Source organism: Neofelis nebulosa, chromosome 17, assembly GCF_028018385.1.
Source record: "Neofelis nebulosa isolate mNeoNeb1 chromosome 17, mNeoNeb1.pri, whole genome shotgun sequence".
In the NCBI taxonomy this organism is placed as follows: Eukaryota; Metazoa; Chordata; class Mammalia; order Carnivora; family Felidae; genus Neofelis; species Neofelis nebulosa.
In genome coordinates, this window is record NC_080798.1 from 20,262,999 (window position 1) to 20,279,993 (window position 16,995).

A 16,995-nucleotide genomic window follows, 5' to 3' on the forward strand; every position below is an offset into this window, starting at 1 on the left:
ACTGAAAGAGGGAAATCGGGGGTATGTATGTACCCCACCAGCAATCTGGTCAAGCCTGGCCATCTCCAGGCATGATTCTCACGGGGGTGGATTCACAGCCATCCCACGTGCCCACTCCCACCCTCAAGGCCACCCTAGCTGTGTGTCCTTGGGGCTGACCCACGCAAGCTCTGCCGAGACTTTCTCTCCCTGGAGCAGAAACCAGCCTCCAGAAGCCTCCTTAAAGCCAGGTTCACAAGCTCCTTTATGCAACGCCATCCACGATACACGCGGGTACGCTAGGTAATAGGTCACACACAGAGTAAACTGGGCTGGTGGCCAACTTTATTGGCCGCTTTATTTTTTTAATAACTGATTACAACAGCCTTCTAAGGAGCCACCCTGCATTCAAAGGGAAGTGAGACTATCTCAGGAGCACAGACCACTGAGGGACCAAAACATGGAAGGCTGGAAACCAGTCCACGCTAATCCCCACACCTGCCCTTTGCTCCCCATCTTAGAGCCCAGCCAGCCAGAGTTTGCCCCCTCAGACCCTTCTAAGCTCATGTTTACAGCCTCAGAGCATGTGGTACATCGTCCTATCCCTAATAGACACGCTCACTCCATGTTTGCTGAATTTAAATTAAATTTTGATGCGTTTTTTATATTAAAGTATAATCTAATTGATTGTAAGAAATAAAACGTGGTGTGAAATGTATCGTTTGTACAAATACATTCAATGTTAGGGTTTGATCTATAAAAATAACTATATGACTGAGGTTTGATATATAAAAATAACTATAAAAATGATTGGGGTGGGGTAAGGAAAATTAATGACTGATTTTTGTCTCTGTCCGCCCCCCACCAACCCTTCTTCGCCAACACCTCCGCCCCACCCCACCTCCGCCAAGATCCCGCTTCCCACCCCTCCCCCGACCCTGCTCTGGAGACTCTACTGTGGACGCCTCCCTGGCCTCAGGGCGGCGCTCTTCTCCAAGGCTGAGGCCACTCTCCAGACGTTGTACGTGAAGCCCTCCCCAGAAAGCTGCTAACAGGGTGTGCACATCCGTGCCCTCCTTGCACAAATGCACCTGTGCCTGGAACCCCCTCGGCTGGAATGGCACCAAACGTAGAAATAGGAGGTAATGGGGCAGCCCTGTTGTGAAGGCACAGGCAACAGGCAAGAGGAGTTGAATCCGCATGGAGCTGGGCGGTGAGGATGGGGGGCTGGGCAGGAGAGGGGGACAGACCGGGATAAAGATCCTGATTGCTATCAGTGTGACTTTGATTGTTTTAATATTTTCATTGAGATTAATTTTCATACAGTGAACTGCATAAATCTCAAGTGTACAATTAAATGAGTTTCGATAAATACGTACCCACACCCCTACCAAGATGAAGATTGTTTCCATCACCCCAATAAAAAGGGTTAGTTTTATGTGTCAACTTGACTGGGCCACTGGGGTGCCCCAGCCGTTGATCAAATCTTATTCTGGGTGTGTCGGTGGGGGTGTTTCTGGAGGAAATTAACATTTGAATTGGCAGACCAAGGGGAGCATACTGCCCTCCCTAATGGTCAAAGACCTAAACAGAACAGTAAGCCCCCAAGTAGCACTCACTCTATGTGATGTAAGGGTGAAGATAACACACGTAGTCCTTAGGACGACCAAACTGAGACAGGGAAACCGAAACCGAAGGGACCCCATGAAAGAAAAAGCTGGGTTTTTTTCCTGTGCTTCTTTTCCTGCTTCTTTCAAGGACCCACATCCCCACCTTACACGTGCCTTTATGTGTGTCCTCCTTGTAAAAGTCAAGGAGTTAATGATTTCTTTGGAGTCCCCCAGCACAACAGATATCAAAGGAGTGACTGGGCCAGGTCATCATGAATGTTCTCCAAGACCACTGATTTCAAACCCCTTGACGCTAAGATCCCTGGCTGTCACAGATTTTGAGTCCAGAGTTCTCTCTTGTCCAGCAAGAGAGTGGACACAGAATTGAATACGAGAGGGGCTAATGTCCGGAAGGAGACAAGAGCCCTGAGTGAGGGTCCTTTCTCCATATTTATTAGGATCAGAAGGCTTACAGATGTGATGGACGTGCAGAAAGAGACAATAAACCAGTGATTTCCAAGGTATGCAGTGTTAGGGGTTTGGGTCAAGACAAATTAAAGTCCAGGCACCGAGCAGATGGCCGTTTACTGCAGGCACCAGGCACCGTGGTGCCTGGTTAAGATAAAAGTTTATCTTAACTTTTCTAGGGGCTAAGACAGATAGGGCATGCTACCTCAGGGTTAACCAGGTATTTTTCTCGCTGATTAGCTGTGGGCGCTTTCACCCTGTATCGGCTTTTTTGCTCTATGCTTTGTTTTACTTAATGATAAATTCTGGGTGCTTTCACCCTGCTGTGGTGGCTTTCCACCTCTACCTGTTCTCAGATGCTTTCATCCTATGGAAGCGGCTTTCTGCTCTATGCTTTGTTCTATGCTGGGCGCTTTCACCCTGTGGTGGCTTTCCTCCCTAAGCCTTGTTAACCCACTGGTGCGAGCTCCGAGAATTCTTTAACTTATTCCCCACACCTGGCTGTAGGGCATATGTGACTCATGGAGGACACTTGAGCACTCACCCTTGTTCGACCAGTTTCTGGATGCCTGAGAGGACACATACACCAGACCACTGTCCTCGGTAAAAACTCCTGACCCCCAAGCAAAGACGTAGCTCATGTTCCCTTTCCTTTCTGAGTCTCCCAGATGCTCGGTCTGTATCTGCTTTCTCTGTATCTTCAATAAACTCTGCTCTCACTGCTTGCTTGCCTTTGATTTTCATCCTGCACAAAGCCAAGGACCCTCTTGGCTGGTCCTGCGGGACCCCTCCTGGGCCTTAGGACCCAGCCAGCCTGCATCAAAATGAGGTATTTATGATTATTATCCCCATTTTACATGTGCAGAAACTGAGTCACAGAGGGGTTGAGAAACGTGCCCAGTGTTGATCGCTGACAAGAAATAAACACAGCCAGTATGTGGCAAAGCAGCCTTGCTCCAGATTCTGTGTTCTTACCCAGTACACTGCCTTGCTTCTCATATATTTCAGTCTATATATTTCTTATTTGAATTTTCATCCTAGGGATTTACTGGTATGATTAAACTTTTCTTAAATCATAATTATGTGATCGAGTCAAGATGATGCGCTCAACGTTATCAAAAGAGTCACCAATCAATGAAAATGGAGCTGTCACCACATTTCAGAGAAACTGTCCCATTGAGGGGAATCCATGCAATCCCCACACCCCCCAATACTCTCACTTATCCTGCCTCTGTTAAAACCCCTCAAGGCCCCCAAAGCTTTTGCATTAAAACAGTGGTTCTAAATCTTTTTGATCTTGAGATCTCTTTGCACTCTTAAAAATTATTGAGGATCCCCAAGAAGCTTTTGTTTATCTGGAATATATGTGTAAACACTTGAGATATTAGAATTAAAACTGGGACACCTGGGTGGCTTCGTCAGTTAAGCGTCTGACTCTTGATATCATCTCAGTTCATGATCTCATGGTTTGTGAAATTGAGCCCCATGTCAGGCTCTGTGCTGACAGTGTGGAGCCTGCTTGGGATTCTCTCTCTCCCTCTCTCTCTCTGCCTTTCCCCTGTGCTTGGGATTCTCTCTCTCTCTCTCTCTCTCTCTCTCTGCCTCTCCCCTGCTTGTGCTTGTGTTCTCTCTCTCTCTCTCAAAATAAATACATAAACTTAGAAAAAACCCATAAGTTTAAAAAACTAAGATAATACACAAACATTTCATTTATTTAATTGATTTTAAAACAACAATAATAAATCTATTCCGTGTTAACATAAATAACATTTTTATGAAACCATTTACAAAATAAAACTAAATTTAGCCAGAAGGATGGCCCTGTTTTACAGCTTTGCAAATCTCATTTACGTCGAGTTTAATGGAAGGCAGCCGGATTGTCATATCTAGCATTCAGTCTGTTGCGATGTTATTTTGATTGAAGTAGAACAAGGGAATCTGTCCTCAAACAGATAAGTAGTTGGAAAAGGGAAGAGCATTTGAGTGGACTTTTCCAAAACTTGGTGGATATTCTTCTTTCCTAATACACCAAAACTGAATAAATGGTGGTGTGGAATCTGAAACCACACTGATGAACATTTCCTAGTCTGTTACATTAAAATATCCTGGTATACTTTGCTCTTTATAGATCATCCATTGGTCCTTTGGAAAATATCAATTCACCAAATTATGCATATTTTCCAAAACGTTGACATGTTTTGTTACACAATGTCGAAAAAATATATTTGTTAATACAACCACCAATCTCATCAGAAAGTTTTTTTAAATATTGGAAAATTGCCAAGCTCGTGGTGGCAGATACTTTTTCCAGAATTACAGTTTTCACTCAGGAATTCACGTTTCATCCTTGGCAAGAAATACTGCCAAGTTGTTTTCCTTGAGGTGACAAGCTCATTTTGTTCGTTTTCAAGAAAATACCTGTTAGATACTCTGAATGAGCACAGTTTGCCTGTCAGTTATCTCCTCAAACAAAGAGTCTTTTGCAAAAAACACGGCCATGTCCGCTAACCCCTCAATCACAAATACTGTTCTCCGAACGACCTCAAGACTTCCTGTTCCCCCACACAAAAGATTAAAAAGCTGCATACTCAAGGGTCTAGATTTAATAAAATTCATAATGTTTACTGCTTCATAAAGACATTCTTAAGTGAAACTGGCTTTGTCTGTTTCCTGCCAAAGTGGTTGGTAAGGAATAAATACAGTGACAACGAGGGGCCTTGATTCCTGCTCAGGCGCCAGCAATTTTCACTCACCACTGCTTTCGCACATCAGTGCAAATGTCAACACAGTACGAAAACAACGTCACGTCTGAGTATCGACGTGAAAACCCATTTGACCACCCGAAAGAGTGTTAGGGATGCTGAGGGGTCCGTGAACTACATTTTGAGAGTACTGCTGCCTTACATTATTTGAAAAGATGGACTAGTTGTCCAAAAACCTCAGATTTACATAATCCAATCAGCACGATCTGATCCATTTCAAAAAGTCACTGTCCACCAATGCCTGTGTTCCAAGCCCTGTTAGGTGCTGGGGGCACAGAGGTAGGCATATGTGGCTCCCCATGCCTTGGGGCTTAATTTTATTTGAGGAGACAGACAATGGACAAATAAAACAACTTCAGACTATTTCAAGGCCCTGAAGGCTGGCCTGGGGGAGGCAAGGGTTCCTTCCTATACAGAGAATGGCTGAGGAGGGGCCTCCCAAAGAAGTGATACACTTAACGAAGGCCACAAAATAAGGAAGGGCCCAGGAAACAGCATTTCAAGCACAGGACAAAGAAATTGCAAAGATCCTGTGGCAGAAATAGCATGGCATTTTTAAGGAACAGGAGGGGTGGGCTTAACCTGGGCCTGTTTCTCCTTTCTGGCTTTGCTTATTGTCTAAGGGTGCTCACCCAATCTAGTGGCTTCAACGTCATCTGCTGTGTGCATGGCCGATGGCCACAAATGCTTTTCTCCCGTTGACCCTCCCTAAAACCCAGACTTACACCCCCAACCAACATCTCCCCTTGGCCACGAATGCTCAAAACTGACCCGCTATAGAGACGGGCAGTAAAGATGTGCAAGAGAAACAGCAACATCCCAGCAAAGACTCAAGTCCTGTTACCAATAAAGTCGTCGCTGGTTGGATTGGTGACAAGGCGCCTATGAGACCCACAAAGCTTCAACGCACCTGTATAGGTTTTCCCTTGCAGTGCCAACCGAAAGGTTGCAAAGGGCAAAAAGTGATCCCCCAAAACAAGAGAATAAACAAGACAGTAATTACCCAAATGCATGGGAGAGGTAGAGAGAGATGCTGTTTCTGGAGTAGGTGAATTTGACTCTTAGGAACACAGGCTGATGCCCTACCTGCCATCTCTGCAGCTCTTTGGGACTGTCCTGTTGCGTCGGACATCAATTTTGTTGAGTTTGACAAGAGTGTTCCTGGGTGACTGTTCCAAATCCCCATGCTTCGCGGCACCCCCAGGGACTCCAGTGCAATTGCTTTGGGTCAGGCCCTCCAGCGGCGTATTTGTGCAGCAGCCAGAGCCGCGGGCCTCAGGGGTCAGCCTCCCACCTGGCGCCCGGAAGATACAGCCTCTGACTCATCCTTCCCGCAGCCCCGGGGGCACACTGACCGGGTTCAGCGTGGACCTCGCCAGACGCGCCTGTGAGATGTGTGACACCGATCGCAAGACTGGAGGGGGTGACCCGTCAACAGCCGGGGTGGGGCGCTCGGAGGAGGAATGGGCAGAGGGGGCCCAGCTCGCCCTGCCCAGCTCAGCAAGGGGAAAGCTAGCTCGCGGGAGCCGCGGAGGTCCCAGGGAAGGACACCGCCGCAGCACCAAGCCCGCTAAACCGGCTTCTCAGGTTCACCTTCATACATCTAAAGCGAGGGGCGCTGGGTAGGAAAACAGAGCAAAAGTGCACACAGGTAAAAAGAGAGCCGGGACGCTCGGTTGAGGCACCGCTGGGATTCGAACCCAGGATCTCCTGTTTACTAGACAGGCGCTTTAACCAACTAAGCCACGGCGCCGCCCGCACGACTACCGCGAGAATCTATTCCCCATCACCATTTAGTCCCTCTGCGGTGCGCATGCGCACAAGTTTCGTCCGCAAGAGGCGCATGCGTGGTGTATAGTCCTGCCCACACCAGCGGCTGAGGCGAGGGGGTTGGACACGGAAGCCGGAAAAGTGGGAAGCGAGTGTTGCCCCAGGCCCTGGAGCGCTGGTCTTCCCGGTTGCTGTGGTGTCTGCGCCGCGGCGTGGAGCCGGATGGCCCTGGCTATAGGGGGGTGCCCGCGCAAGGTTGGGCTTTCTGCCCTCCAGACCTGGCGCAGGAAGCCCCCCGCCGCTGTCCCGAGAGGCCCAGGCCCCCGGCGTCCGGTCTGGGCGCGCAGCTCGCCGTGGCCCCGCGGTGAGCGCGCCGTGCATCCACCGCGCTGGAGCCCTGGGCCCGGGAGCCTGCGGCGCGCCCCGGACGCACTGGGGGTGGGCGGCCCTGCCCGCTCCGGGGGCGGCATCTGCCCAGATCTTCGGTGGGGCCGCCTCTCCCGCGGGGGGGGAGGGGGGGGGGCACCGCGGGCGCCTGAGCCGCCCGCCCTGAGGGATCCGGAGCTCCGAGGAACCCAGGCCGCTGGCCTCGGAGCATCGACACCGCACGTGCTGCCAGAGCTGGCAGGGTGCTCGCCTGCAGCTTCTTGGGTCTCCTCGCCCGGACAGCGCAGCCACCTCTTCCCAACACTTTTCAGAGGGCCTTCGAGCCAATCCATTCATTCACCCACCCGTGGGAGAGCCTCATCCGCAGAAATGTTAGACTCCGCAAGTGCATATGCGCAAGAAGATTTACTCCAGTATTATCTGTAATAGCAAAAATCGAGAAACAAAGCTATGTGCCCATCGGTGTGACACTGTTGGTACCTGCGGCCGAGCCGTCCTCCAACGCAGAAGGGGAAGCACTCCTCTGTGCGCGCTGTGTGCGGGAGGAGGGAGACCACTTAGCAAAAGGAATTCTCTTTGAAAGAGAGCGTGAAGTGGAGCTTTGACATGTTCATACATCATTCATGTGGATAAGTGGATACATACTGAACAGCCAGCCCCAGGGTGACCAGAGTCACCAGGGTTATGACTGAGGAGGGCAGCGCCCAAGCACGGAACCTGCCCAAATAGTGACTACCAGGTTAAGGTGCTCATGGGCAGAATCATTGGATGCCAGTCAAATACGCTAAATAAATCAGACCTACAATTAAGTTTTTTAAACAAAGCAAGGGCAGTGCTAACGACTGACAGGAATCGTGCGAGCCATAGCAAATGGGAAAGGGAGCCATTCCTGTTTGTCCATGAAACCTTCTGAAGGAATTGATTTATGTAGTGCGGTATGCTGTGGGAGCAGGAGGAGGGCTCTACATCTGCCTGGGCATTCTGGAAAAGTCTGGGGTGGAGAGGATGACCCACCCTGTGATGGAAATGCCCTCCGCCCACCTGCCTAACCAGACCTTCCTCTGCTCTGGGTGGATGGCCGTCTGGGAGTGTTAACCAGGGACGACCCAGAGTGCCTTGCTACACAACAGTCTCCTCCCCAGAGGGGTCCCCACACATCTTCCTGTCGTTTGACAGAGCCGGCCACAGGAGCTGCAGTTGCTAGCCTGACTGCCTCACAGGGCAACACCAGAGTCCAGAATGTGTTCCAAAAATGACACCAGGAACACCAGGTCATAAAGCTTAGAAGGAGCAAAAATGCCTCTAGAATTCACACACATGCTTGTTTTCTAAAGGAATCTAGATTTATTCGTCATGAAAACTAAAAAAGTGTATGATCTCCGCCACCAAGAGTGCTGTGGAGCTGAGGCCATGCCCCTGCCCCTGTCTGATACGCCTACCCGGCCAGGAAGGGGCCATAGAGAAAGGTCCCTGCAGAACCCCAAAACCCATATGACAGGTGACCTGTGCTCAAGTCAGTCAACAGGCCCAATGGCCATCAGTCATCTGTGGCCGGGCTGCACTCCCTTGGCAGTCAGTCTTCCCCTCCGGATGATGATGAGGCCTCTGCTGACAAGTCTTTTGCATCCATCCGGCAGAACACACATTTGGTGACGGTTTCGGAAAAGATGTCACTTTCGTAGATGGAGAAAGGCCTGTCACACACTTCACACTGGCATGGAGCATTTAAAAAGAGCAAAAGGAAGAAGTGCTGGTCAGAGGGGACCAAGGCATCCAGTTAGAATTCTCCCACCAGACCCAGCCACCTGTGGCTGGGCCAAGGCAAGAGCTCCCTCTCCTCTCTGCAGTCTCTGCAGACCCCACAAGGGTGGAAATTGCAGGCCACTGAGAGAGAATGAACACAGGCTTCTCCCTCTCTCCCCCCCCAAGGAAGCTGTGCAGGCACCGACCGCCAGGCTCATCCCCGGCTAGGGAAATCCTGGGGACAGGAGCCACAAGCCACTCGACGGTGGAGAGGACAGGGTTAGGGTTAGGGTTAGGGTTAGGGTTAGGGTTAGAGGACAGGGGGTGCATTTCTAACCCCGTCCTGCGCCGTTGCAGAGCACAACTGTGGGGCGGAGGAGCTATCCTAAGGCCCTGACACCCTGGGGACCTAACTTACGAAACCATGAGAAACAAGTAGGCAAGATTTCCAAACAAAGCAGCCATTTTTCTGGGTGAAGGTACTAAGCATCCTTCTCCATGTCTGAGCCAGTTTCCGGCCAAGGCACAGAGAGCAGTGGCATGGTGGCACAGCTCACCCGCCGTATCTCCTGCCCGCAAACGAGTGAGCACCACCATGGGGCGGGCTCTCGGACCACGGGCTGGGGTCTCTCAGGGGTCCCCACCACAGCACCAGCCTCCTGCAGGATGGCACCCCACCCGGGGCAGGCCCTCTGGGAAATCCGACTCCTGAGGTTTCTTATATTGATTTAGAGCAAGGGAAATGCAGAAGGCTCATCTTTGGAACAGCTTCAAGTATGTCTCTTTCTTTTCTCTGTTTTGCAAGAAAGAAATTTGATCCTTTACCTACCTTAGTCTGCAGCATACTTTCCCATGGCCCCACCCCAAACACGACAGGGCTCAGGGGAGGCAGTTCTTGGAGCCCTGTCCCTGGTGGCAGGTGAAGGACATGGAAAAGTACTGCTCTGCAGTTGGCTTCTAGGGCCTAAGGACCAACATGGCCACACGGGCCATCATGACCAGCTGGCCACAAAGACAAGGTCCATGTCGGTCCCCTCCCCCCACCTCCTTGCCCCGTAGTGCTGTTCCCATATTAGCCATTTCCAGAAGCGGTGGCTCCCAGCTGGGCCTTCTAAGAGGAGACAAGCCTAGGTGGCTCCAGGATTCTGAGGGAAGGAGGACTCCGGGCACGCAGCATAGACTCCCCAAGCCTCTCATAGTGGCAACCAAGTGTCTATACTGCAAGGCCCTCACAGGGACTGGCCTCTAGTCCCCGGGGATAGACTCTGTGGCCGGTCCTGGCTGCACCAGGTGAAGCAGGTGTGTCCCCCCCTACCATCACGATCCTGCCCCAGAGAAAAACAGGCACCTGGGCCTCTATCACAGGAGGGCACTGGGGGGGCCTGGCCAACGGGTCTGCCGCTGACATGTAGGAGGCCGACGCCATGGCCTGCTGTGTGCCCAGCCATTTCTCCTCTGACTCATTCCCCTCCTCAAACACCCGGGGCTCATTCCTGCCTTGCAGTCTCCACACTGGCTCTTCCGCTGCTGGGACGTTCTTCCCCTAAACATCTGCACGGCTCACTCCCTCACCACTTTCGGGTCTTTGAACAAATGTCACCTCCTCAGTGACGTCTCCTGACCACCCCGTGAAGCGGCCAGCACCTCTCATTCCCTTTCCTGACACTACTCCTCTCCAACTTACCGCCATGAGACCTACTGCAGTATTTTTCTTGCTTCTTTATTCATTGTCTCCTCTTTTAGAACATAACTTCCCTCAGGGCAAGAATCTCCATCTGTTTGCTCATGGTTTTATCCCCAGTTGCCCAATTAATGTTTATTCGAAGAACAAATTGATTTGTGGAGGAGACTAACGAACACCTTCATTATTGAGCTTAACATTACCCAATACCAACCTGTTTCACCTTTGAGCCCAGGGCCTTTTTGTACTTTATGACCAAAGGAATTTGGTCAATTTCTTCAATATTCCATAGTCTCATGGTCCTATCCTAAAACAAGTCAAACAGCAAAGCAGCAGTCACAAGATGGGCTCCTTCAGCTGGGAGGCCCCAGGAAGGCGCATCACATCCAGGTGAAGAATCCCACCCTGCAGAGAAGCAGAAGTAGGGTGACCAACTGTCCTGGTTTCTCTGGGACCATCCCACCTCTATGACCACAAGTCCCCAATTCCAGCAAACCCATTCCAGGGGGCAAAAAGTCTCACATTTCAGCAATGGATGTGGAAGTTTGAGGGAAAAGGACAAAACCCATACTGTGGCCCCCAAAATAAGAGCTGAAAGCAAAACTATTTTTAATGCCAAATGGATACACATCCATAGGTAATCCATCTTCCATAGTTGCTGTCAGTTTTCCATGACGTGCAGTTCACGTTAAGTTCCCAGTAATGGGTCATCCATTACCGTGATTCACTCCATGCAACGTGATTTAAGTATCCAACTTAACTACATGCAGCGTAATTGTGTTAACAGTCTGCCTTTGATTTTACCTACGCAACTGTCGTGCTCTGTTTCAAGATATTGCTAGTAAAAATTTTTCACATTGTGAGTATTACGATCAGGTTTTCTGAGAGTTCAGATCACGAGGGTGAGAATAATTACAAGGCCAGTGCCAACGTGACGCAGACCTCGCCAGAAGAGGAGGCTAAACGACTCTGTTTAATGATGGCTGGACAGACACATAAAACTAGATTGGGGGCAGAGGCGAGGTGGTAAATACCCAGAACAAAGCACACTGCAGGATGTGAGGGAAAGACTTTGCTATTGGGTATGGGGAAGCAAATGCAGAAGTACATGTGGACACAAAGTCTCACAAGCCTGGGATGAGGTGGGCAGGTTCTAAATCACCAGTTTTTTCCTATCCCAAAAAAGACACCAATGCAAAAGAAAATGAAATGTCAGGCAACCAGATTGGAAAAGAAGTAAAACTATCTCCATTTGAAGGTTACATAACCTTGTACATAGAAAACCTTCAAGAATCAACCAAAAAACTATTAGAACTAATAAGTAAGTTCAGTAGGGCTGCCGAATACAAAATCAATATGCAAAAACCTATTGTATTTTTATATACTTGCAATGAACACTCTGAAAATGCAACTAAATAAACAATTCCATTTAGAATCGGATCAAAAAGAAGGAAATGTTTACTAATAATTTTAACAAAGCGAGTACAAAACTTATAGACTAGAAACTAAAAAATACTGTTGAAAGAAACTAAAGAAGGTGTAAATAAATAGAAAAATATCTCAGGTTCAATGGGTCAGAAAAAGGTAGTGTGGCACGGGCATAAAGATAGACACACTAAGTATAAAACCTCACATTTATGATCAATGGCCTTTTGGCTAGGGTGCCAAGAGCTAAAACGATGAAACTCTTAGAAGAAAACATAGGGGTAAATATTAGTGACAGAAGATAAGACAATGGTTTCTTAGATCTGATACCAAAAGCAAAGGCAACAAAATAAAAAAAAAAAAAAACTGGACTTGATCAAAATTAAAAATTTGTGCTTTAACAAACACACATCAAAAAAGTGAAGACCGGGGCGCCTGGGTGGCGCAGTCGGTTAAGCGTCCGACTTCAGCCAGGTCACAATCTCGCGGTCCGTGAGTTCGAGCCCCGCGTCAGGCTCTGGGCTGATGGCTCGGAGCCTGGAGCCTGTTTCCGATTCTGTGTCTCCCTCTCTCTCTGCCCCTCCCCCGTTCATGCTCTGTCTCTCTCTGTCCCAAAAATAAATTAAAAAAAAAAAAACAAAAAAAAAAAACAAAAAAGTGAAGACCTATAAATGGCCAATAGGCACATGAAAAGACGCTCAACATCATTAGTTATCAGGGAAATGCAAGTTGAAACTATAAGATACCACTTCACAACCATTAGGATGACCACAATCTAAAAAAGATAACAAGAAAACCCTGCCCACTGGGGAGGCTGTGGACAAATTGGAATCCTCCTGCACTGCTGGTAGGAAAATAAGAGGATTCAGCACTTGGAAAGCGGTCTGGCAGTTCCTGAAGTGAAAGTGATCAAACATACAGAGTTACCATTGTGACCCAGCAGCTCCACTCTGGGGTATAGGCCCAAAAGAATCAAACACGAGTGTTCCAACAAAAACTTGATCACGGACACTCATAGCAGTATTATTTACAATAGCCAAAAGGCAAAAAGAACCATTCCCATCAACTGATGAAATAAAATGTGATATATCCATATAATGGAATATGATTCAATAGTAAAAAGAAATTAAGTACGCACTTCTATATGTTACAACATGGATAAATCTTGAAAACGTTATGCGAAGTGAAACAAACCAGTCACAAAAGGCCATGTATTGTACGATTATATTTAAATGAAAGGTCCATAATAGCAACATTAGAAACAATAATAGAATAAATAAACAGTAAAACAAAAGTAGATTAGTGGTCCGAGCTAACACAATGAGACCATAAAAGGAAATAAAAGGTATACAGATTGGGAAAGAAGAAATAAAACTGTGTTTGTTGGGGCGCCTGGGTGGCTCAGTTGGTTAGGCATCTGACTTCGGCTCAGGTCATGATCTCACGGTCCGTGGGTTTGAGCCCCATGTCGGGCTCTGTGCTGACAGCTCGGAGCCTGGAGCTCGCTTTGGAGTCTGTGTTTCCCTCTCTCTCTGACCCTTCCCAGCTCTGTCTCTCTCAAACAAAAAACAAAAAAACAAAAAAAAAAACACCTGTGTTTGTTCACAGATGGCATAATGGTCTATATAGAAAATCCAAAAGAATCAACAAAAGAATTCTTGGAATTAATAAGTGATCAAAACAGAGTTGCAGGATACAATGTTAATATACAAAAGTCAACCACTTTCCTATATACCAGCAATGAACAGCTGGAACCTTGAATTAAAAGCACACTACCATTATTAGCCACGCCCCCCCCACCAAATGAAATACTTATGTATATTTCTAACAAAATATGTATAAGATCTATGTGAGAAAAACTATGAAACCCTTCATGAATATGAAAATTCAATATTGCCAAGATGTCAGTTCTTCCCAATTTGATGCATATATTCAACGCAATCCCAATAAAAATCCCAGCAAGTTATTTTGTGGATATTGACACACTGATTGCCAAAGTTTTTATGAAGAGGCAAAAGATCCTCTTGGATTGTATTGTAGCCGATACAGTAACAAAGAGAGGGACAAAGTGGGAGGACAGACACTACCCAACTTCAAGTCTTACTGTAAAGCCACAGTTATCAAGACACCGCGGTATTGGTGAGAGAATAGACAGACCATTGGAACCGAATGGAGACTGCAGAAATAGACCCACGTAAATGTAATCAACTGCTTAACAAAAAAGGAGAGGCAATGCAATGGAAAAAATGATAGTCTTTTCAACAAATTTGCTAGAACAACTGAGTATCCACGTGCAAAAAAAAAAAAAAAAATCTAGGCACAGACCTAACATTCTACTCAAAATGGATCACAGGACTAAATGCAAATTGCTAAAACTCCTAGAGAATAACATAGGAAAAAAATCTAGATGACCTTGGGTTTAGCGATGACTTTTAGATATAACACCAAAGACATATCCATGAAAGAAATAATTGATAAGTTAAACTTCATTAAAATTACATTCTTCTGCTCTGCAAAAGACACTGTCAAGAGAATATAAAGAGAAGCTATAGACTGAGAGATAATATTTGCAAAAGATATATCTGATAAAGGACTATCATTAAAAATCTACAAAGAACTCTTAAAACTTAACAATAAGAAAACAAAGAACCCAATTAAAAATGGACCAGAAAGGGGAGCCTGGGGTGGCTGAGTCAGTTAAGCGTCCAACTTCGGCTCAGGTCATGAACTTGCAGTTTGTGAGTTCGATCTGTGCACCAGGCTCTGTGCTGACAGCTCAGAGCCCGGAGCCTGCTTCGGATTCTGTGTCTCCCTCCCTCTCTGCCCCTCCCCTGCTCACACTCTATCTCTCAGAAATAAATAAACATTAAAATAAATAGATAATAAAAAAAATTTTTTAAAGACACCAGTATTCCTTGGAAAATAGTTGGTGAATTAATTTGGGGACACTGTTCAAATGAACATCCATTATCATATCATTCCTTTGATTGTTTTTATGAAACTGAGTGTGGTCAGCAGACCAATGCCCTCCCCACATCCTAAGCCCCAGAACCTATGAATGTGTTAGGTTATATACCAAAGAGGAATTAAGGTTGCAGATGGAATTAAGTGTGCTAATCAGCTGATCTTACAATAAACAGGGAGATTGTTGTGGGTTTCTCCAGGCGGGGTGGACATAGTCACAAAGGTCCTTAAAAGTGTACAAAACAGTGAGAGGGATATGTGACTATGGAAGAAAGGAACAGAGAGATACAACCTTGTTGGCTTTCAAGATGGAAGAAGATGAACAAGCCAAGGAATGCTGGTGGCTTCTAGAAGCTGGAAAGGGTAAGGAAATGGATTGTTCCCTAGAGCCTCCAGAAAGGAAAACAGCCCTGTGAACACCTTGGTTTTCGCCCAGAGAGACCTTGTCATACTTCTGTCTCACAGAACTGTAAGATATTAAATTTTTGTTGGGTAAGGGGTAAAGTGTATAGTGATTTTTTTTTAATATTTTTTTAACGTTTATTTATTTTTGAGACAGAGAGAGGGAGAGCATGAACGGGGAAGGGTCAGAGAGAGAGGGAGACACAGAATCGGAAGCAGGCTCCAGGCTCCGAGCCATCAGCCCAGAGCCCGACGCGGGGCTCGAACTCACGGACCGTGAGATCGTGACCTGAGCTGAAGTCGGACGCTTAACTGACGGAGCCACCCAGGCGCCCCTATAGTGATTTATTAGAGCAGCAATAAAAAACAAACACACTGAGTGATGTTACATGTCCTGATTCAGCGGTCGCAACTAAATGTCCTGTAGGAGATCAAAAGGGGAAAGCGTGGTCACGTCTGTGTTGGCCCCTTCTGTGCAGAACTGTCACATTCCAACAACATCATACTTTCTACAGTATATCAAGCGATTTGTCAAATTCTGGAAACCTAGCTCTTAAGTACTTTGATTCAAAAGTTGGAGTTTCAAATCACCTTCTTGATTTCTGTGAAGATTTTAATGAAAATCAAAAAAACAGGGGCACCTGGGTGGCTCAGTCAGTTAAGTGTCCAACTTCAGCTCAGGTCACGATCTTGCAGTTTGTGAGTTTGAGCCCCACTTCGGGCTCTGTGCTGACAGCTCAGAGCCTGGAGCCTGCTTCAGGTTCTGTGTCTCCCTCTCTCTCTACCCTACCCCACTCACCCTCTGTCTCTCTCTCTCAACAATAAATAAACATTAAAAAAAAATTTTTTTAAGAAATAAACATTGAAAAAAGTTAAGTCTTACATTTATGTATTTTAAGCATACACCATATAGCCTACAAAATTGAGGGACACCCGGGTGGCTCAGTTCATTAAACATCCAACTTCAGCTCAGGTCATGATCTCACCACAGTTCATGAGTTCGAGCCCTGCGTCAGGCTCTGCGCTGACAGCTCAGAGCCTGGAGCCTGCTTCAGGTTCTGTGTCTCCCTCTCGTTCTGTCCCTCCCCCGCTTGTGCTCTGTCTGTCTCCCTCTCTCAAAAATAAACAAACGTTAAACAGAAATTTAAATATGCATCAAAGACTTCTTTTAAAGTCTAAATAAACTGTTGCATGATAAGACAGAAAGAAACAGCATAAAATATTTTTATATTTTTCTTCAACAGATTTGTTTAATTAGTCCCACTATGAATTACTACTAATTGCTGCTGTTAAGTAGTCCAATGATTATTGTTTCAATAATAGCATTTACGTAACAGAGAAGGAAAAACACAGAATGAGACATAATTTCAAATAAGCATTCACTTTTCATACTTTGGTTTGCACTTTTACTTTTCTCCAGCTTTACTGAGATATAGTTGCCATAATCACTTCTCATATTTTCAGGTTAAAATAGTAACACGTAGGCACAGGTCTGGCAGCATCTGGGCTGGCTGGCTCTCTAACAAGGGAGCCTACTCACGGTTCGCAGAGTCTTGCCCACGGTCCCATAGACCTAGAAACCCCCAGACTAGAGAATGACATGGCTCTAATAAAGATCGGTGGGGAGCAAGTTGGGACGCCCACTTCTCCTGTACTCACACCTGAAGGACAGCCCTTGGGACACCCTGGGCTAGCTCTTGTGTGCCATTGGCATGGGAACTCCAGGACATAGTGATGCAGAAAGGGAAGACCCACCCGGGACCTCAGGGTGGTCTCTGGGGCTCACCAACACAAGGAGCTGACG

The 16,995-nt window shown here is 47.0% G+C and overlaps 1 protein-coding gene, 1 long non-coding RNA gene and 1 other non-coding gene across 4 annotated transcripts in view; 1 reads left to right on the plus strand and 2 right to left on the minus strand.

The window, feature by feature from the left end:
- Positions 1–6,498: 6,498 nt before the first annotated feature.
- On the minus strand, positions 6,499–6,572 carry TRNAT-AGU (transfer RNA threonine (anticodon AGU)). Its single transcript has one exon. It is a non-coding gene; the product is annotated as a tRNA-Thr (tRNA).
- Positions 6,573–7,372: 800 nt separating this feature from the next.
- The window catches only part of WDR88 (WD repeat domain 88), a 47,832-nt gene continuing 38,209 nt past the window's right edge, over positions 7,373–16,995 (minus strand). The window contains exons 10-11 of one of the 2 annotated variants that reach the window (XM_058706151.1): positions 10,615–10,707; positions 7,373–8,687 (exon numbers count right to left, since the gene is read on the minus strand). In XM_058706151.1, coding sequence (XP_058562134.1) covers positions 8,550–8,687; positions 10,615–10,707 — 231 coding nt within the window. In that variant the 3' untranslated portion in view covers positions 7,373–8,549. Of the gene's footprint in view, positions 8,688–10,614; positions 10,708–16,995 lie in introns of those variants that run through there. The other variant, XR_009255596.1, reaches the window with a different exon arrangement.
- On the plus strand, positions 8,687–9,493 carry LOC131498797 (uncharacterized). Its single transcript, XR_009255597.1, has 2 exons — positions 8,687–8,984; positions 9,028–9,493. It is a non-coding gene; the product is annotated as an uncharacterized LOC131498797 (long non-coding RNA).